This window comes from Haemorhous mexicanus, chromosome 6 (assembly GCF_027477595.1).
Source record: "Haemorhous mexicanus isolate bHaeMex1 chromosome 6, bHaeMex1.pri, whole genome shotgun sequence".
NCBI classification, from domain to species: domain Eukaryota; kingdom Metazoa; phylum Chordata; class Aves; order Passeriformes; family Fringillidae; genus Haemorhous; species Haemorhous mexicanus.
The window spans coordinates 33580774-33603508 of NC_082346.1; the positions used below are offsets into that span (position 1 = coordinate 33580774).

Sequence of the window (22735 nt, forward strand, 5' to 3'; positions counted from 1 at the left end):
ATTTACAGACAGTACAAAACTGGGAGGAGCTGTTGACTGCCTCAAAGGCCTGAAGGCTCTGCTGAGAGACCTCAACAAATCAGGCGACTCAGCAATCACCAATGGTATGAAATACAAGGGAAAGTGCGGGATTCTGCACCTGGGATAGGCAACCTGGATTTATGGACAGACTGGAGAATGAGAGGCTGGGAAACACTGACATGGAAAGGAACCTGGGGGTCCTGGTTGATGGAAAGGTGAATTTGAGTCAGCGCCCTGGCAGCCAGGAGGGCCAAGAGTGTCCTGGGGTGCCTCAGGTACAGCATCACAGCCAGGCAAAGGAGGGGATTGTCCCCTCTGCTCTGCTCTGTGACAGCCTCACCTCAAGTGCTGGGGGCAGTTTTGGGTGCCACAGTATAAGATGTTATTAAGCTATTAGACAGCATCCAAAGTAGGGCAATGAAGATGGTGAAGGGTCTTGAAAGGAAGCCATGAGGAGTGGCTGAGGTCACTTTGGTCATCCTGAAGAACACTGATGGGAGACCTCACTGGAGCCTACAACTTCCTTGTGAGGGGAATTGCAGGGGTCACCAATTTCTTCTCTGAGGTGACCAGTGAAAGGACCTCAGATAATGTCCTGAAGTTTTGCCAGGGGAGACTTAGGTTGGATATTAGGCAAAAGTTTATCATCCAAAGGGTGTTTAAGCGCCGGAACAGCACCAGCCTGGCAGAGTGCAGTGCTCTCGAGGACATGCTTGACTCTCGGGGATGGTGCTATGCAGGAGTTGGACTTGGTCATCCCTATGCGGCTCTTCCAACTCAGCTTACTCTGTGGTTCTGTGATAATGCAGCAGAGCGTGGAGATACCATGGATTTCTCAGCCAGTCTGAGCATTGCACACTGCTGACCACGGCTCGTCACTGGCGGCCGGCACACAGGCGGAGAGCGCGGGCCCCGAGCTCCATCGCTGGGATCACCCGGCATTCCCCGGCTCCCTCCCGGCTGCTCCATCACTGGGATCACCCGGCATGCCCCGGCTCCCTCCCGGCTGCTCCATCGCTGGGATCACCCGGCATTCCCCGGCTCCCTCCCGGCTACTCCATCACTGGGATCACCCAGCATGCCCCGGCTCCCTCCCGGCTGCTCCATCGCTGGGATCACCCGGCATTCCCCGGCTCCCTCCCGGCTACTCCATCACTGGGATCACACGGCATTCCCGACTCCCTCCCGGCTGCGCAGCCCCGCCCCCGAGGCCCCGCGGGCGCGCAGTGACGCAGGCAGCGCGCGGCGCGGCGGGGCGGGGCGGGAGGCAGCGGCCGGCAGAGGGCGCCGCAGTGCCGCGCGGCGCGTGCGGCGGGGCGTGGTGCGGCGCGCGCGGCCCGGCGTGCACCGCGGCGGCGTTTGAATGGCGCAGGCTCCGGGCGCCGGGCCCCGGTAGTAGCGCTCCTGCCGCTCCTCGCGCCCGGCCCGGCCCCGAACATGAGCAGCGGGTGAGTGCCGCGGGGCTGTCCGCAGCCGGAGGGAAGGCGGCGGGGCCGCGCTGTGCTCCGCCGGGACTGGGCGCGGCTCCGCGGCGTCGCGCCGGGCGGGCGGCGGGGGCCGCGGGCAGTGCGCGGGCGCGGATCGCTCCGTGCCGCTGCCCGGCGGCCTCGCCCCGTGCCCCGGCACTGCCGTGTGCGGTGCCTGCCGCCTCCCGTGCGCGGGTTGTGGCACTTCGGTTCCTCTCTAAAATGGTGCCAGCAGCTTCGGCTCGAAGCAAGAGCGTGCGGTGGCGGATACGTGCCAGGAGAGCGGGGAAGGCTCTGGTGCTGCCGAAAAGGAGGAAAACAAGCTGGGTGTGAGGCCTGCTGACGGATTTAATTTCTTGGGTGTGACAGATTCCAGGGGGAAGGAGGGGGGGTGAAGGGGAACCTTAAGTGCTTGAAGATCAGATCCTACATTAATTACTTCGTTCAAAAGGCTTCAAATTATTTTTTCGGTGTTGGGCTGGTTATTTGGCATGCAGATTTAAAATAAATACATTTCGAATAGGGAGCTCTTTTTAGGAGAGAGATTAGGTGGTGATCTTGGAAGTCTTTTGTTTCTGTTTTTGTAACATGCTCCGCTTTGGAGCTAGGTTAAGTCCCTTGGCGTAAAAGCAGCTTTCGTCCATTTCTTCTTGGAACATCATTTTTGCTTTTCCTGTTCTCCTGTTTTTTTCTTCCTTTTATTCTCTGGCTGGAATCAGGGAAATAATTAAAAAATATGTAGTTACCCACATTTAGTAGAATTAAAGCATTACAGAAGGCAGGTTTATGCTTCGTTGGCCTTGCTGATTAGAAAGAACATGTTCTTGAACTAAAATTAGAGTTGATTTGAACTTCTAAACTTTAAAACTCAGAATATCATTGTATTAAAATGATATTATTAAGGTAGTTTTTATATGTATATTAGATAATAAATGGCAGTATGCTGCTATGGATGCTTAAGGCCATGTGTATATATATCCTCTTGCCCACTTTTACTGTATGTTGGTCCTAGGGTAAGAAGCTTGACTATGAATGAAGAAGGTTTTTAAAATTCTATGAATAGACTACAGTCAATAATAGAAGTGTATTGGAGCATAGCATAAAAAGCCGTGTGAAAGTTGTGTGACATGTAGTCACAGGCTGTCCAGCCAGGTGGGCATGTAGTGAGTACTTCCTTAGCCTCCACCAAGCTTGGAGCTTGAGGGGTTTGCCAGTATGTCTGTCTCTGGGTTTGAATTCAAAATGCTTTTCTTAAACTCTTTGGGTTGAGCAGCAAATGGTAAAAGAAATAGCCATATTTAATTTCATGGGTATTTCTTAAAGAGCTGTGTGAAACATTAATGTGGAGGCTTCAGTGTTGTGGAAATCTATTTCTTTTATAACACCTCTCAGTTATAAAACTTTTCCGAACTTATTGTCCCCAGAGTGTTCATAAGTGAAAATCAACAGGTAGAAGTACCTTTTCATCAGTGAAAGATGACTTCAGAAAGGACTTAACCACTGACAGCTGCTGTTACTTTTATCGCAGCTTAACATACCTATAAATGGTGCCTCCAAAAGCAGAAAACTGAGTTCTTGTTTGACTTTTTTTTTTTTAGAAAATATAAATAAGGTTCAGTTATTAGACTCCCAGGAGCTAGTGCACACCTGGGTTCCTCCTCACTAAACTTGGATGAACTGTAACTTGTGGTTGTTTTTGGAGGTTCCTTATGATTGACAGTGGGCCCCGTACGAATTCCATGTGTAAGAGGAAAATGAGCTTAAATCTTAGGTATAAGCTAATTTACCATGACTACTTGTTCAAATAGTATTTTCATTTACTGCAAATTTAGAGAAATTCCTGTAGTTTTTTATCAACATGGGAAACTTTAAACTGGAACAAATGGCCTGACAAGTCTAGCACATTAAAAAACTGTGTTCTGCTGGCATATAACACTCTTTATAGTGTTGCAGAAAGATTTTGCATTAACATGCTTCTTAAAATCTTGAACTCCACTTCCTCTTTTTAAGAAAACTCAATTTTAACAGCTGATGAACCATCAGTACATCAAGTACTAAAAAAGAAATTTGAAAAAAACCAAACTGTTTCATATGCAAAGGATGTGGAAGCCTTCTAAAAGAAAGACAAATGGATTTTGTAACATTTTATGGAGCTAAAATGAAAGGAAGTTATGCCAAGCTTAAAAAATCACTTCTACATCAGATAATAAGATAGCGCTAATTTATTTTTATAAGCAAATTATTCTTTTGAAAGTAAATTTGAAATAACCATTCTTGGAAGTTTTTTGTGACCATTGTAGCTCCGATAATTGCCAGTGAAATTAGTTGACCATTACTGCTTCCCTGATGCATACCTGTTTGGAATGCTTTCAAAGCATGTACTCTCTTCCTTGGGATAATGATTAATTAGGTTTTTCATCTGAGTTTAATTTTGTCATCCTTGAACTTGCAGTTGGGTTACTGTGGGGTGGAGGAGAATCACAGGAATATTTGCCATGGCTGGTGCATATGGAATGCTGCAGGAAAAAGTAGCTATTAAGAATGTGGCAAGGAATAGGATGGAAGAGTGTGTGTTTTGAAAGGTATTGCTGATGGCTGAAGAGATCTAACTATTTTACATTTTCCTTGCTGCCATGCAAAGTATGCCAGCCTGTGTTCTGTAAGAAATATTATGTTAATATGCACATAGATTACATGAAGTGCCAAGAAAAGTTTGTCCCTCTCTGGGGGCCGTGCCCAGAATTTAGGACGTGGGAGGGAGTGGCAGAGTTGTTAATACTTGCCTTCAACAGATGTGCACTTGAAAGCCTGTTAGTGCTGACTGTCTTTGCCTAATTCTGGTATGACCTGAAGAGTTTTATTGCATATGGGAGAGATCAGAGATAGAAAATACCAGCAGAACCATCAAGAAAACTTTGCGCAGGTACTGTCTGTTGGCTGTGGGGACAAACCAGCTTCTTCTCAGGAGACATGACTGCTATTACTTTAGTCCTTTTGCTTACTGAAGATTGAAGAGAATAAAAGGAGGAGAAGGGAAGATTGTTGTCTGCTGTGAGAAATCACCCACTGTATAGGGGAAATAGGTGGAATTGGATTCTATCATCCTAATAAAATCATACATCTGTGTTCAGATTTGCAGTCTGCCTTGTTTGCTTGTAAAACAGTTTAGGTTTGTACAATGGACCAAGGCAGAGCTGAAGGGGCATACATTCTATCCTTGGTTTAATTTTAAAAACTTTGTAAATTGAGGGAAATGTGTTGACCTCAATGAGATTGTATAGCAGATTGTCTGATAAAATACAACTAGCTGTGCTCATCACAAGGGAAAAGTCAGAAATTAAAGGCATTAAGGTACAGATTGTTTGACTGTACAAATTAGTATTTAAAGCCAGTTTAAGAACCCTCTGTATATATCCCAAAATTACAGGGGGCTGTAGTGTCTAGTTAGCTATCCCTAGATGATATCTGACTGCAGATAGGAAATCAAAGTTGTAAAGAGCCATGTAAAGTGCCTTTCATCCTGTAGCATTCATCTTTTTAATTGCTGGCTGGCCAGCATTTTCCTAGGTGTTACTAAGCCTTCCAAAGCTGGTTTCTTAAGATGTTGACTAAGTTTATTATAGCACTGTTAGGTTTGTTTATACTAGATTCTTCTGCTTGTGTTCTGCTCTGTTTGGATTATATGGATTGTGTATCTGAATTTAAACATTTTCAGGTTTTTTTTTTTTAATGTAGTTGCACAGTCTGTCCTAGAACCCATATAAAACATTTGGATCCACAGCATCCTGTGGCAAGTTCAGGTTGATTATAATTTGCATACTTCTTCAGTTAGCCCTTATCTTCACTGGTATGACTTTGTGTTGTCAACAGTCTTCATCCCCTTTTGTGAGGTACTTTATGAATATATTGAACAGCATAAACCAATGCAGATTTTCCCCAGGGATCTGGAGGTGATTTTCTGCAGTGTGGAATCTGCTTAGGCAGTTTATGGCTGTTCCTGAGATACTTGTGCATGCAAGAGCTTTCCCTTTTTTTCACTTTGTTGCTTAGTTTCCTCAAGATTTAAGTGAGGGACTTGGAAACTGAAATAGAGTCTATAATTTAGTTGCCCTTTATCCTCGTTGTACTACTCCATACTCTTAATAAATTCCCTTAATTTTGCAGAGCAGGACTTCACAGAATCATAGTATAATTTGGGTTAGAACATACCTTAAAGATTTTCTAGTTCCAATTCCCCTGCCATGGGAAGGAAGGGACACCTTCCACTAGGCCAGACTGCTCAAAGCCCCATGTAACTTGGCCTTGAAGACGTCCAGGGACAAGGTATCAATAGCTTCTCTGGGAAATGTGTTCCAGTGCCTCACCACCCTCTCAGTAAAGAATTTTGTCCTAATATCCAATCTAAACCTGCCCTCTTTCAATCTGAAGCTATTACCCTTTGGGCTATCAAAAATGCCCTGGTAAAAAGTCCCTCTCCAGCTCTCTGTAGCCCTTTCAGGTACTGGAAGGCCACAGTGAGGTCACCCTGGAGCCCTCTCTTTTCCAGGCTGTGTTGCCTTAGTGACAGCCAGGCTGAATTTTTCCCATTATATTATTTGTTTGTGTCCACTAAGTCTATTCTTGATTATATTGTTTACTAATTAGTGCAACAGAGATGTCAGTCTGGATCTTCCTTGAGGCTCTTTAAATATTGACTGTGTTTTCCATGTGTGTTTTCTTTAGGTACTTTGTCAGCTCCAAGGGAGCTAAAAACACAGTTGTTTCATTACTGCTTAAATGTTCACTGCTACTTCTGCATAATCTGAGACCCTCAGCAGGTTAAACTATGGAAACCTCTTTAAACTGTCGGGCAGTGAAGTCATACAAAAGGATTTTACTTTGCTTCATCAGATGTTCCTTTATATCTAATAGTCTTTTGACCTTTTGAATTTCTTTTACCAGTTTTTAAGGAAAGAATTTATAGTTCTGTTCTTTCATTCTGGTTCAACTGAGAGCCTGGGGAACAATATATTCTCACATCAGATTTGTTAGAGTGTAAAATTCTCTTAATTTTTCTTCTGGACACATGTGACCTTTTGTAAAGAACTTCCTTCCATCCAAAGTCCTTTCTCTCCAGTTCAGATAGCTCCAGTTTGGGTATTTTGATATGTTAGATGCTCTTTGGAGCCCAATATTAAAAACTGATAAGCTAATGGAATTTCCTTGGTAAGACATTTCTTTCTAGCCTTCTAATATTTTACACTTCTTTTAAGCAAAAAGTATTCTAGTTATATAGTGCTGTCATTTATTTTTGTGATCAAATTCTTGTGTACTGCTTAGTGTGAAAGGGTAGATTGAGACCATTTAAACAAGGAAAAATAAAGAACGGTCACTGTTAGGCATGAAGAATTGTAAGCTGATAGCATGTTATGGGAGTAGTCACAAAAATGATTCTTCAGCAACAGAGATTAGGGATTTTTTAGCATCTGATAAGGTGGCTGTGGGTTTTAACTCTGGGGGTTGGAGATTGTCCCCCTAATATTTTAGTTTATTGCTCTCCCCTCAGTATTATTCTCAAACAGTGGATAGAAGAAAAAAAAAGTCAAGACTTTTCCAAGTCCTCTTCATCACTGACCTGAATAAAAGGATGGATTTGTTTGGATTTTAGGATTGTTCAGTTTTTCTTCAAAAGTCCAGCTCTTCAGCATATGCCTTTGTGTTGTGCTCCAAGTACAAATTTTAATATACAGCCTATTTTGAGTCCAAATAATGGTTTTAACCAGTCTGATAAGCAGAGGAAAACATGTTTGTTTTTCTGAGGTTTTTTCTAAACTTCAGGGAAAAGTTTATTTACAGACCTGTGTGGAAGAACTAGGAAGTATGGAGAGCTAACAAAATGATCACTTTTCATCACTGTCTCAAAGTGTGAAAAAAATTAAGTTAATGAACCAGTCTTAAGCCAGACTTGCATCTGGAAAAATATTGGCCACCAGCTGTTAAAGATATTGCCCTAAATAACGCTGTAATTTGAAGTTCTTGTTGTAGTCTGAGGGTTCTATGTTCCCATCTTACAGAGTAAGAGATTCTGTCAGAAAATACTCCATTTTTGAGAGAGATCTCAAGTGAAGTTCTTTAATACTGATCCATTTCCAAAGAATACCAGAATATTTGAAGAATTTATTTTTCTTCTACTGTATCCTACAACAGGGATTTTAATATGCCTGAGTAGAGCATCTGTCTTGTTTTGGGCCTGCCACCTGCTTGTTTCATTTGAAGGCCTTTAGTTACTGCATGGATCTCCATGGCTAATAAGCTGTTTCCCATCTGGCTTATTCAGTGCTCAGTGTCTTAGTCTTTTAAATGCCAAAGTTCTTAATGTGGGGTAAATCTGCTACATAGAGTAAAAAGGATAGGGCTGCTGCTAAAGATTGAGGGGAGAGATTGGAGCACTTATGTTGAGACCAGAGTTGTACCTTTTAGGGGAAAAACCAATAATATTGGAGTAAGTAGTTGCCTTTTAAAAGTAGCATAGGATGTCTTGCTAAAACATTTCAAGAATAGTGCCTCTATGATGATGTAGTAGTTGAATGTAGTGTCAAGCAATGGATCTTCTGATCACTTACAAAAGATGCAAAATCATATGTACAGCTGTCTCAATCTTGGTGTTGATTCTTATAAAAATACTTGCATACTTCAAGACAAAGGACTTTAGGCGTAAAATAAAGTTACAGGTTTTAGTATAAAAAATGGCCAAAGCACTGCTTTGACAAAAATGGGAGGGGAGGGGGGATGTACACTTGCCAATAAAATAAGGAGAAGATCTTTCACTTTTTTTTTAAACTTTTGTTATTTTGATGCTTGCTTTCTTACTGAAAAAGAAGAGTCAGTTTTTTAGCTGCCTTTTGTGCTTGGAAACAGATGTGAAACCAATTATTTTTCTCTAGGCAGCAGATGGAATTCATAGCGTGAGTAAAGAATACTTTACTTGAATTCTCTTTTGTATGCCACCTCTCAGTGCAGGTGTAGAAACTGGTGTGAAAACAAAATCTCTGCCTCAAGTTTCTTGGGGTGATTTTGGTTTTGTTTCCTCTTTCTTGAAAGCTAAAGAGGGATTTTGAAATTCTCAACATATTGTTAATAAGGCCTTCAGCTAACGTGCACTAAAGGATGATGTCTTGGGTTATATCTAGGATGAAAGATCTTGCAAATAGTTGAATTCTAGTTTTGCTAGCTGCATTTGAAGAAACCTGACTGAATGTTTTAGAAAATACAACTAAATATCTTTCCCTTGAGAACAGGGATTTGAGAGATTATGGCATCTGAAGCTCACAATGTTAAAAAACAGAAGGTATTGCTTATTGAAGGTCATCCCATTGATCTCCCCAGAAAAAGAATCTCTTCTTCCACTAAAAAGATCATGAAGGAGGTAAGCTGTTTGTGTTGTTTGTTGGCTTGTTTTATGTCCTCTGAGAAAAGCGAAGTAAAGATTTAAAGTTTATAGTTCTGAGCAGTCTAAATCTAGAAGCACAGCACTACTAAACATTTGGTATTTAGATGTTCAGTAGAACTTTGAATTGTTAATATAGCAGTTATAGTATGAAAACTGTATCATAATAGATACAGGCAGCGGCTGCACAGATCAGTGCATTGTATCATCCATGTGAGCAGTAGGTACTGATTGATACAGTCTTACTCATGTGTGCTTTTTTGCAAGCTAGTCAGAAATGTTTCAATACAGGAATTCTGTCATGAAAAAGTTCTTTCTTGCCAAGAGAGCTGCATGGCACAAGTGAGAGGTGGAGGAGGTGAAGCCCATTGATTGAAATAGATCCATCGTATAATTATACAGCTTCACCTAGCACGTTGGTAGCACGTAGATTGTCACTGCATTCTTGCTACTCAAAAGTAGTTTTTATAACCTCTTACCTGTGTTACTGGCTGAAGTGTAAGACAGTGGAGTACAGAGGAAGCACTGGAGAGGCAAACTTACTGTAAGACCTCTTCAAACAGTGCTGAAGATGTCAATATCCTCTGCTTATTGAAATTTTGTATTAAAACTAACATTTTATGACCAGTGTTACCAAAAAAATAGCCTAACATTATCTTGCTGATGTGCACAATCTAAATGTTACCATTAATGCTAAGTGGTATATACGGGAGTGTTTGACCCTTTATAGTAATACAGCTTTTTTTCTTTATTTCCTTTCTCCCAGGGTAAGAAATCTCCAAAACAGCTGGCTTCATACACAAACAGGTAGGAGGGCTGTGCTGTGTGATATCTGAGTTTAAAGTGCGACAGAGGTGGGGAGAAAGTCACAGTTGAAATTGATTACAACCCCAAAGCAAACACAAATGGATGATAGGTCTTGATTTTAATAACAGTTCTTTGTTCTTGTGTTTTCTTCCATAATAATGAGTCTCTGCATTAATAAAAACAGTGAAGAATATTCTTGGCATGACTTCTAATAACCCAAGTGTCATTAAAATATGTATTGGGGGAAATATGTTTTCAGCAACCTGAAAGCTGCCTGCTGAATTCATAATTTTATATATATAAACATAATAATGCAATTGATTTGGTTTGGGTCAACCTTCACTAAAATAGTGCTTTATTGTTGCAGAGTAACGGTTGGAAAAACAGTGACCAGTCCCCTCTCTCTTTTCAAAGTGGTGTATTGTAAAAGGAAAGTTCATTGTTATACTCCAAAGCCTTGTTACAGAAAGAAACTGTGCCCTAAATCTAGGGGCCGTGACATGGCAAATAAAGAAAATGAACTGGCTTGTGCAGGGAATCTGCCAGCAAAACTTCACAACAGTCGGACACACTTGCTGAATTCTAGTGACTCTGGCTCGTCTCAAACAGAAGGCCCCTCATCCAAATACAGTGCATTTTTTTCAGAGGTGGGTAGAGTTTGAAGAAACCTCAGTTTAAAAGAGAAGTGTTCGTAGTAATTAGCTGTGAAAGTTTTCTTTCTTTAGATTAATTTCCTTCAATTCTGCAGATATAAAGTCTTCTGATTTACAGGGTGTCCATTTATGGTGATGCAGTTGTCAATAGTAATAGTCCTGCCACTTTTCTTCATATTTGTGTCAGGTCAGACGCTCAGATATGCCAGGCTTGACTGGGTTAAAATTGTGCCAGCTCCAGAGGAGAATGTTGTTTTGACCTGCGTAGGTTTCATGAACTGGCAGGACATGTGTTCACGTGTGTGTTTATAGAAGTGTAAAAATGTTAGTATATCAGTGAGAATAAACTGGTGAGGTAGGTTAGGACAATTTTCAATAGCAGCATCTTGGTGCAAAACTAACTTAAGTGTTTGTATGAGCTTTATTTCTTGTTGGGGTTGGTTGAGGAAACCCAGACAATGCTTGTAGGGTTTCTGAAACTGTCTAAAAAGTCAGATATTTAAATTAAATGGATTTTGTGACAGTGAAGGCCATTTAAGGCCCTTAATGTTGAAGTTTGCATTTCTGTCACAATAGATTTTTGTTACTCCTTGGGGCTTGCATGCATTTAAGGTGAGGCATGGCAGGGAAGGTAAGATCAGAAGCTATCACCATGCTGCTGTCTTGTCACAGTACTGTAAGCCTGGGCTCCTGTGAGGGAGAGCCCTGAGAGGCCGCTGGGCTGAAGGTGCAATCTGCAGCACTTCTGTGTGGTTTAATTTGATGATTTCAAGAAAAGAGCAGAATAGCTACAATAAAGAGGCTGCAGAAAGATGGGTAAAGAAATGAAGACGGGAAGATTCATTTTCTGAGAAAATAAGGAGCAGATCACTGGCCTCTGGTCACAAATGGCTATTTAACTGGTGTGAGAGATGTGTGTGGCTCTGCAGTGTTCATTCCAATCCAAGGTCTAATTAATTAAAATGCCTGACCTTCATTCAGAGAACAGGCTTTTTCAGAAATGAACCTTTTCTGTTGGAGTTTGGAATAATACATGTAATTACTTGTGTCTAAATTAAGTCAAAATTAATAGTCATCTAAGTAAAAAGTTCTCAGAGTTGGTGAGAATTATAGGTTGATGCACATGAATGCTCATTTTAATTATTTGATACCTGTCTTAGGTGGTAAAGAGGTACAAACCTTTTTCTTGCAGCTTTTGTGTAAAGTAGGTGATATTTTTGTGACCCCAAGGGAAATTTATGGGTTTAAGTCTATTCTTAGATAAATTTCTAAAACAGACTCATCAACATACAGGTAGAATATACCAGATAATATCTGAGTAGCTTATTGTTTTATGACTGGCTTCTTAACTTGTGGCAACTTTTTTATATTTTTTAAAACATGCAGGTTTCTCAGGACCATGAAACTATGGCTCAAGTTCTTTTCAGCAGGAATCTGAGACTGAATGTAGCTTTAACCTTTTGGAGAAGGAGAAGTATAAGCGAACTTGTAGCCTACTTAGTGAGGTAAAATAAGTCTCTTCTTTTATATCCTTAAAATGACAGCAATCTCAAATATGCCACAGTATTTGTAGCAGTTCTGTAAATGTTGTGACTTAGTTACATTTTTTAAATCATAGTGGAAGCATATACTTCTACTAGTAGTAGTAGGATCTACAAGTAACACTTTTGATTTTATTCTTAATGTTTCTAGGATACAGGATCTTGGAGTAGTAGTAGACTGCCTTCCTGTGCTTACGAACAGGTACAAACAGAAAAAAGTGGGGGATTAGAACCTGCTTATAACCACACTGAAGTTCAAGCACTTCTGAAACATCTTGTTTTTAAGTTTACAGGAAGAAAAACCATATGTTTCAGTTGGCTGCTGTGTAGATCTTTTGCCTTTAGTGAAAGCTCTGCTTAAAAGCAAGTACGAAGAGTAAGTATCAGCTTGGGACGTTTTTGAAACATTATTACTTCCTGGATGTGAGGAGCCCTGGAAATCAATGGGTTTTAATCCTCTGACTCTTGTTCCCTCTGCCCCTTCTCCCAGCTCTGCCTTTCTCAGGAAATGAGAAGGCTCCGGAATGGACGCTTTCGTCTGAACCTTTATCCTTTAACAAAACAACAGTGCAGAAATTCTTTCCTGCAATGGTAGGGACTTGGAGGAGAGAACTGGCTTTGCCCTTATGCAGATTTATTTATCCTAAACAGTAAAAAAGAATAGCACTGAGGTTTTAGTATGCTTTATAACATGTAATCAAGACAGAGTTTTCTTCTACTTTTTCAACTTCAGGCTACCACTTAGAAATTGCAAGTGTAAGCAAGTATTTAAATTTACCGATTTGTCTAGATCTTTTTCTTCCAGAATAGAAAATGTGTTGCTTTCTAGATTGCTTACAAAGTTATCTTAATGCTTTATTTATCTGGCCTGTAGATAATCTGCAGGGAGGGGGAAATGCATAATGTGTAAAATGTGTTGTTTCAGATACGTGATAGTGGGTTTAAACTGGCTTCAAGCTGTCATTAAAAGATGGTGGTCAGAACTATCTGCACATACAGAAAAGGCAGAAGATGGGTGAGTATAGTGTTGGGAAATATTTAAATGTGCTTCTGTAGCCTATTTCATCTCAATCTGTTCTAATTTTGATCACTAGGAGCACAATTTGCCTACAAAAGGCAAACTTTAAAATTAAAAGTTAAAGCTTAAAAGTATTTTAAGGATAGTTAAGTTACCGTTTTTTTCTCTTTTTTTTGCTACTGTTTTAATACATGTAGGATGTAGTCATATCAGGGATTGTAGAAGTTAAGTCAAAATTTTTCAGATCTTGTGGCAATATCTATGGTATATGCTAAGTCTATATGCAGTATTAATAATTCCTTTTAATAAAAGAGACTAATGAATTGTACTACCTATGCTATAAACTGATGTTCATTCTCTTTCAGAAACGTTTATATTTTGAAACAACAGCTAAGTGTTTTGTGGGAACAGGAGAATCATCTTACTCTGGTTCCAGGATATACTGGTAATATAGCTAAGGTAAGTTCTGGTTCCTGGTTGTGTTCAGTAATAAACACGGTTGTATCACTTATGGTGTTCCTCCTGTTTTACTTATGCTAAACTGTGGTTGGACAGAAACACTTTTACTTTAGTTACTGATAATGCTCAAGTGTATTTCATGGTTTTTACAGAAATCTGGAGTTGTTTCCTTATGATAGTTCTGTGAATTAAAATGATAATTATCCTGAAGCATGACCTTAATAACAAAGTAGCTAATAGTAATGAGTCTTTAAATGGATGTGAAAAAGGGCTCAGTTGAGGAGGGTAGACTGTGGAAGGGACAGATGTTTTCTCTTAGATCTGTTGTGCCCCTTGTTGTAAGTGTAATGGAGAATCTTAGCCCAGGAATGTCATTGGCATTTGCACATCAGGTGACAGGGGCAAGTGACAACATACTAAATTCTAAAGCTTGTTGCTGACCTAGTGCTTAGAAAATGGTGAGTCTGTGGTGAGCAGAAGAGCCTGTCCATCTGAGATGAATCTCTGCTTGCATTTTTCAGTAGGTTGTGATATCAGTAACATAATGAGGATGTCTGTTAGATCCATGTTTTTCTGTCTGTGCTCATCTCTATAAACATGGCTTTCTGAGATTGGTCACCAAAAGTTATGCTAGATAGAAACCTCTCCAGGTGGAGGGACCTGATGAAAGTGGACAATGAGAAAGGAGTTACAGCAGACAGTTGGTTGTGTGCAGGATTTGAGTGAACTTGAAAAGAACTTAAATTGCATCTTTTACTTGGATCTTAAGGAGTTTTGGTGAATCTATAATTCTGTGCCTACAGAATTGATCACTTTGTGTCAAACAAGTAAACTCTTCCGTTTTTTTTTCTGGGACTGCTGTGCAGCTGCAACTTCAGTTTTGATGTCCCTACAAGGATAATTACAAAATTCTTGCAGCATTCCAGTCAACAGGGATGCAGAAGAGCTGAGTTCTAACTCCCAACTTGGTAGAGCTATGAGAGCATGTAATGTAGACTGCCTAGTTCTTTTGCTGGATCAGAATAGCAGCTATAGGTAGTGTCAGTTTGTTTCTCTAGAGTTCAAGTTCCCTTTATGTTCCTTTGCTGTCTTTTTAATTTGTATCAGGTGACCAAAGTCACCTGAGCAAGTCAGGGCAAAAGTAGTACAGGAATATTGGAGAGACTAGGTGAAGGAATGTCATACATAACATGTTTTAACTACTTGATTATATGATGATGATGATCTTTCCTGCTCATGCAGGGAGCAGAGGAATAGCAGATAAAATGAATAGCTTTGAAAACTAATCCTACTCTTCTGGCAGGCTTTTTAGTACATTAAAAATGTCATTGAAAACATTAATTAAAAGCAATCATGATGATAACTGGTTCTGAAATTTGGGCAAATATAATTATTATTGTGTTACGGTCTTGAGGTTGCCCTGCTTCAGACATAGAGTTGATGTTAGAGCTATAAGTAATGTGACAAATGCTTTCTCCTTTTTTTCCTTCTAGGATGTAAATGCTTATTTATTGCAGCTACACTGACATGATGGGGAAACAGTGTGCTTATGTGGTAAAACAATCCCCTAAAGTATCCCTGAAATATGTGCTGAAAGCCTTTTGAGAAATACTGGCAGAAGAGAACTGAACTGTCAAGCTGTTTAATGAAACCACTAACAAAACCCTAACAATCTACTTCACATTGAAGTGGAAAAATGTCTAGTAGGAGCAACTTTTACTTCAGTGAGGTGAAAGTGCACTATGAAAACTGTATGCCTTTGCTGCATTTGGGATTCACTCAGTTACTAGGTATTCCTTTAAATGCTACTGTACCTTACAACGTCATCGCATAAAAGAAGATGAACTATATTGTCATGAAGACAAGACAGCAGAACCAGTTTTAAGGAACCAAGAAAAACAATCAGCATTAAGAGCTTTTAAATGTCTCTTTCACAAGAGAACTCCAAAATGCACATTTATCTTCCAATTGCATAAAAAATACAAAAAACTTTGGGATATTCAGTTACTTCTATGTTTTAATCAAATTATTAAAGACAGTTTTTGTTTGCACTATTAAGAAACTATACAGCAAAGATGCCTTAATTACTAGTGTTTCAAAAAGCCAATGTGTTAAGATGCAAATAGCTATTATGTTCAGATTGTGATGAAAAACTACAGAAATCAGGGTTTCACATTGTGTAGTTAATGAAACATTGCACATATACAAAGATTCATGTATGAAAAATATTATAAATACCTGAAGTTAAGCTTGGGTAAACAGTTATTGCAAATGTCAGCAGAGTGGTGAATTTATGTCTAACAAATGTTTTTATATTGTATGTGGATTTCTAACACGGTAATCTTGTTCTGTATCATTCAAACTACATGAAAATAAGTAAATATATTAAATATATCTACTGTTTTTTCTTTTCAAGTTAAAAAAAAAATCAATTTCTAGAATAATCTCTTCCACAGTACTTTTTATCATAGGTATTTATGTCTCTTGTTTGGAATGTTTACAGCCAGGTGAGGCCATGTTATTCAAATCACACCCTTTTTATACTACCTCCTTTATGAAACTGACAAAGAACTTCTGCAAAATTGATCAAGTTCTAAATTGATCAATGATGGCAAAGTCATACCAACAACAGCATTGAGAATACAGCTATAAACTTACTGTCATATTGATATGCTGTTATATTTTAATTTAAAAGCTATATCTTAATAGCTCTGAGGGAGTCTTAATCTTAGGCTTGCTGTTGCCTTTTTTAATTTTGTGATTAGGAAGCACGCTTTTTCAATTAAAACTTACAAAGTGCCAGCTCTTCACTTAAAAGTATACATGCACAGCCTGTATGACCAAATAGACTAGTTCCTTAAAAATAAGTACTTGCAGGGGTTGTTTTCATACCTAGCATTAAGCATGTGCACTTTTATTGACGTGCAGGAGAAAAGTCTTTTGATAGTTGCAAGTGGTTTTTGCTTTACAGATTAAAAAAATTAATTTTAAACTCCTGTAGTGGTCACTAACTTCAGGCCTCCTTTTGCTTAGTTTTGTATTTAGTTCATGTATCATTATTGCTGACTTCTGAAGGCCAGCTAGAAATCTGTCATGAGAACTTGGTGCTTTTAGTTGTTTGACTGTTCTGTAAACCACCAAAGGTTTTGCATTTCCCAGGGCAGTCAGTTACAGAGATTTTCTGGGGCATCCCAAAACTGCAAACTTTGTGGGACAATTTGGAGACATACACATAGCCAGTCTTTTTGCTCGAATTGTTATGTATCTTTAGAGATATTTCATGCTCGTAAAGTTTGGAGATAGGACTTTTCAAATGTTCTTACTATAAAAAATCTAAAGGAACTATAGTGTGACATCATTCTTATATTACTTTGCTGTTGCATTGAACACTTAAATGTAAAAGTAACAAAGTCTAGTTTCATCATTTGGGTGGCAATTGCTGAAACTCTTAGATTATTCCTCAAGGAGAATACTGTTTATGGAAACTCAGTTTTTTGGTGTTTTTTTTAAATACACAAAGTAACTCATGGCCATTTATTTCTGATAATATAAGAAAGTATATTGTAATTGATAAAAGGGATACTCTAGTATTTAAAAATCTAGCTTGAATGTAGCTTTAGATACATGGGCTTATAATGAATTGTGTATGTGGCCACAGAGTTACCAAATCCTAACTGTGGAGAGTGCTTTTGTTTTAGAGGCAAGGTAAGATTGATTTGAGGATCATTACTGAGGAATACCTGATAAAATAATGCATTCTTTTTAACTGCCAAAAGTTGTATTTTGACAGCGTCAATAATACAGTATTAAACATTGTCATTAGTATCTGTGCCTTATTTTAAATGAATTTTTTACTGTTTTCAGGCAGCTACTAGACTGTAAGAACAGTTCAGATGTCTGTATTATGAAATTACTTTTTCTTTCATGTTCTTAATTCATTGAAACTATTCACACTAATATTCAGGCTCAGCTTGTTGTAGTCTCTTTAGCTCTCAAATGGCTAGGAATCAGTTTTACTGTTACAGAATGTACATGTATAATATCTGGTCAAAGTTGGCATGAGTTAAATGTCTTAACAGCTGTGTAACTCCACTAAATTCATATAGTTGTCTCAATTGTAATTAAGTTTATAAGCTGTCCCATGCATAAATGATAATCTTTGTGATACTTTCTGAAACTGCTATTTCTAGGATGTGTCAGAAGATCCAGCCAGAATTAAGCATTTTCCTATATGTTCTTGTGATGCAGAGGCACATATGTACTTGAGGATGAAGGATACCTCCACAAAGCTGTTCTTCGTATTATACCCCTTGATATGAAGCTGATGTCTTGAAAAACAGTGTGTCTTTTGCCTCATTGTTCCCTGAAAGTACTTGAGGCTGTTTTGCTGAAGGAGTACTTTTAAGTGTGACCCAGGATTTGCCCATCCCCTAAACTGAAACTAAAGAATCCTTCTGGCAAACTGTCTCTCTCTTCAGGGCTGAAAAAAAAGTCCAGTATTTTGTAAATGGAAGTGACCAAGCTGAGGTATTGCTGATAACTTGCTGAAGAGTGGAGGTGGGAAAAGCTGTGCCATTAATTAGCTGGGTATGAAGAAGTTAGCATGTCACAATGATTATGTATGTCTCTGTTTTGAAGGAACTATACCTATTTCTCAGGAAAGAATCCTCTACTCTTGTATCACACAGGTACTGCAGTTCCACACTCCTTAATAGTGCTTACAGATTGTTGCTGGTATTTAAAAAAAAAAAAAAAATAGCAGCAGCCCTCCAAGAGCTTACCCTCCTCAGTGAGATATAAATAAAATTATTTTTTTCCCTCCTGTAGGTTGCTTTATCAGAGGCTTCGGTTTTAACACTTGAGGTGCAGGAGGGATGGGAGAGTAGGAAAGGACAAAGTACATGTGCCCTGTCCTGAGTGACATCACCCCCACTGTATTATAAAGCAAGCTGTATTTTCATTTTCTGGCATCTGAAGTAGGCAAGTTTGGCATTAAACATCTTTATGCATTTAGCATTGAAGAGATAAAGGTTTTTAAGATGGATGCTACAGTGCTAATTTGTGATTTTTTTGGAGGTTTTTTTCTCTAAAGAGTGGAAATTCTTAGTGTGGAAACTTGAAAGTATCTTATGTGAAGCTTTCATTTTAGACTAGCAAGTGGTTGCTTTTGCCAGTTCATCTTGCTAGGTTTCCAGTTCTACAGAAGACTGAATGGCTGTCTTCATGTGGAGATTTGCAGCTATTTTTGTGCCTAGTTTTCTGGTGCAAAGTGAAACTGGTGGTTCATAGTCAACTATTTCAGAATACAAAACCATGCAAATTATGGTACTGGTGTGAAGTTATTCCAGCTTTGTGCAATGCAAATGCTAAAGTTCATGAAAGCAGTCGATTCTTTTGAGAGGAACTTTATTATTGAGCTGATGTTGCATTAGTGAAGGAAAAAAATGAAGCAGTTTTTAATAGCCTTGGTAAAAGCCAGACAGTGTAGTCTAATTTTTGCCTTCAGTCTGCCATCCTACACACAGTAATCATTGTAGGCTACAGATAAAGATTCACAGAGAAAATAGATTGAGCATGCTTGTCTTATTAGTGCTTATGTTATCCTTCCTTAAACAATTAATGTTTATTCTATGAGTTAAATGACTTGTTTTATGTCTCGGAATGAGACTAAATGCAACTATTTTTCTCCCCCTTTCCACATATATTCTTTAGGACTTAATGATGTTATTTATTGCTCATCTACTTTAAATATACTAAGAGTATGTCTTATTAGAAGTGAGGAGGGGAAGATGAGAATTCTAGACAAAACACAGGGCTAGCTGTTTAACATGATTCCGTTTGAAGCAACTGTGAAGAATTTCCATCTTTAAAGCTTTTCACACAAATTTCGTTAATACCTATGAATTGAAGTGTGCACTCACAGCTCTAAGTTTGACTTTGAACTTGGTTGGAAAAAAATAAAGTGCTTTCATTCTGAATAACTGTAGCTGCAGTATTGTTTCTGTTCTTGTTTTTTGCATTGAGTACTAAGCCGGACTCAGATATTTACCTGCCATGAGGGAGGCAGGAGGTATAGCACTGTCCCTTAAAGGGATAAAATGGAAATATCCACCTAGTCTTCAACTATTGCAGACCTAGAATATTTTTGTTTCTGTACTGACAGTAGTTTTGTAGTATATCTCTTTATGTAGATTGTGGCTGCAGATTGTTGCTGTAAAATGAGATCTGCTATTTTCAGCTTGAATATGTTCCATAGTGGTTGATTCATAGGGATCACTGCTTCAATTCAGGCAATCATTACTTTGAGTGCTGTAGTGTAGATGAGCAACTGAATGTTGGGGTTTCAAACATCTGTTCTTTGCTGTAACAAAACACAAGGATGCCACATTTATCTTTCCCACCTTTTTATTCTCCCCTTACTCTTTTATTTAAGTGCTTAGAACCATTTGAATCCCCTTTGGAAAGTGATAGATGCCAAAATGTGATAAAATGCTCTACAAACATTCTTCTGACTTCTTTTAATACCTTTCTGTGAATAAGTTTCCTGTGGATTTGGGAAGGAGGCTGTTTTCTGTATGTATAGGCTTGAAATAAACAGAACTAGTGGACTTTACTGATACTGTAATTGTATTCTTGATGCTTTCTTTTTTACATAAGCACTGTGTATATTGTGAAACAATTAACCCAAATCTAAATATCAAGATAAAGTTACATTCCAAAACTACCTGCTCTTACAGGTGTAAGTGTTGAAATATATGTGCACCCTAGTATCATACTTTAAAGTGACCCATAGACAGTTTAAAATAGCTCTTGTAATTGATGATGTCTCTTTGTCAAATTGAATCTGTTGAACTTCACTTTCAAAAAGCCCAGATTATGTTTGGATCTTGCAGTTGCCACTTCTACTCATTTCAAATATTCTATGGATTTAAAGTCTTAGTACAGTAAGTATTCCACCTTCAGAAAAATAGCTGATCTTTTTTGTCTTTTGTGATAACAGGCCTTCATTACATCTGTTCTGCATGAGAGTTAAATAATTTTTAGGAGGGTTTCCACATACAAGAAGCCTGTGGCATGTTTGGTTCTAAATGGGGGAATTGCACAAATACAGGCAGCTGTTAGGACAGTGCACATTTCATTACTATTGAGTTGTCTTTTCTCATGTGGATCAGCTGTCCTGTTATCTACTTAGTCTAGATAAAAGTGGAATGATGGATTATTGGGGAGTAGAAATCTTAGTAGCTCTTGGCTGGAAGAAGCTAAAACTGCTCTTTCCATTGTGATGAAATTGCCGCAGTGAATGTGGAAAGGAGCTGTTTATTGTGTGTTCGGTTTGGAGAACAGGAATCTCTTCTATGTCTGCTAATAGTACTTTGTCTTGAAGCTTAAAGGCATAAGCATTTACGTCTGTTTGCTTAAAATTTTAGTTATTAAAATAACAAGTTTGACTGAACAGGAAGAAAAAAACAACCTTGCTGCATTAGTTAATTTGTGAATGACTCTGCCACCTTGTGTTCCAGCTACAGGAAACAGTAAATTTACAAAAATGCAGTTAACCATCATGGTACAAGTAGTGATAAAACTTGATTTTCAGCATTGTTAGGCTATTACTAGTGAAGCAGTAAAGTAAAGCTGGACCGAAGAAATAGGTGTCAAGTTTTGTTCTGTACCTTGTGTTTTGGCAAGTCTGAAAAGCTTGACTTTTTAATCAGCCAAAATGAGTGGTGATTGATGGGAGTGTTAATTCTGGAGTAATTCTGTGCCAGCAGCAAGCATGAGCATAAGAATAAGCAGAGTAGCTGGTTGTAAAGTGAACCCCGCCCATCAGAGCAACTGTCTCTTAACATCAATTTTCTTAGAGCCTTTTGGTTTTGGGTTTTGTTTGGTTTTTTGTTTGTTTATTTGGGATTTTTGGGTTTTGAAAAGATGTTTCAGTTCAGATGTTTTTGAATAAAGAGAGCAGACAGGGAGTTTTCTAAGCCTGTTAGTTGGATGATGGAGTAATGCTGCAAGAGGTGCCTCTGAAAATACTGTCCTGTGAGTGGTGGCATCAGTAATTGTTACAGAAGGTGGAGGGCTTGAACACAGGCACATGCTAATCAGGACTGGCCAATGTGTGCTGCCCTGCATGTCAGTGTAGGGAATTGCATAAAACTGGGGAAGGAGGAGTATTTAAGATGCAGTACAAACACTTCCATTACCTCTAAGGGATGCCTGTGATTGTTGGGAGATTGGGGCATGATGATAACTGGAAGTCTTTCCAGTCCTGTGTGCCTAATCTGCAGCAGTGAGGCACTTCACAAAGGAGGGCTGGAGACCTGATGCACACAGAGCAGTCATCTATCCTCACAGTTGCTGCTTTTCCACCTCTCTAACATGCCGGGGCACATCTGCTTGGCTGAATTTCCAGCTTCACATCCTTGTCACCTATCCAAGTGAGAATAAAATGCCTTCATATTTGGCGCACCTAGTTTCCCAAGTGATGTCTTGTCCCTCAGGTCTTCCAGGTTCTCACTACAAAACAACTTAGTGCCATTGAACTGTGAAAACTCAGAGGCTTAGACTTATGCTCTACACACAGCAACTATGGAGGCCACGATGATATTGAAGATGAAGCTGTATTAAGAGGGTTTGTGTGTGTATAAATGTTTTTTAAACATGACTGCCCTACCAATATTCTATTGGCTGTTAATTAAAAATGCCTACAGTTCTGAACCTTTGCAAATGGCAGGCTGTTGACCAGTTAGGGAGAAATCCTGCTGCTTCGGGGCGTGTGGTTAGTTGGTTTGGGTTGGGGATTTTTTCCTATTCACCCATCTTGCCTCCCCCTCAGAGTGCAGTTCTTTAAATTTCTTGGTGCCAATTTGAATTTTCATTTTTACAAGCTTATGTCTTTCATGGTTTTCTGACCACACAAAATAATCAGGATGTTGGGTAGAGTGAGGATGTGTTATGTTCACAAAATGCTGTATAAGCACTTTTGCATTCATTTCTGTGCAGAAGTATCATTTCTCCCTTTCCTCTGCACTCCAATACACTTGTGTTTCTAGTGGTGGTGGTACGTCATTTAACATCTCTAAAAGTGTTCTTTCCACCTCATGGTTCTTGATTCAAAAGGCAGATTAGTTGCTTTCCAGATGACCAGAGAAGGTTGCTACTAAAGCTAAAATCCAGAAAGGGGTGGGGGAAACGTGGACAGACATGACATGACCCAACAAAAAACACCAAACCACAAACAGCAATTCAAAACACAACCCAAACCAAAAAATTAGAATTCACTTGTCTCTAGCATAAAGTAGTGCTGCAGCCAAGTGACAACAATGCTGCCCTCCATTTTTCATTAG

At 39.1% G+C, this 22735-nt stretch overlaps 1 protein-coding gene across 2 annotated transcripts; it reads left to right on the plus strand.

The window, feature by feature from the left end:
* The first annotated feature begins 1333 nt into the window (after nt 1-1333).
* Nucleotides 1334-20004, plus strand: KATNBL1 (katanin regulatory subunit B1 like 1). Of its 2 annotated transcripts, none has more exons than XM_059849783.1 (10): nt 1334-1469; nt 8765-8892; nt 9680-9720; nt 10088-10367; nt 11760-11878; nt 12066-12116; nt 12201-12290; nt 12840-12929; nt 13298-13391; nt 14885-20004. In XM_059849783.1, exons 2-10 carry the CDS (start codon nt 8779-8781, stop codon nt 14915-14917), a joined length of 912 nt encoding a protein of 303 aa, XP_059705766.1. In that variant the 5' UTR covers nt 1334-1469; nt 8765-8778; the 3' UTR covers nt 14918-20004. The 2 variants fall into 2 exon arrangements, with proteins under 2 accessions (XP_059705766.1, XP_059705768.1); XM_059849785.1 differs by lacking the exon at nt 1334-1469 and adding an exon at nt 1663-1814.
* The last annotated feature ends 2731 nt before the right edge of the window (nt 20005-22735 follow it).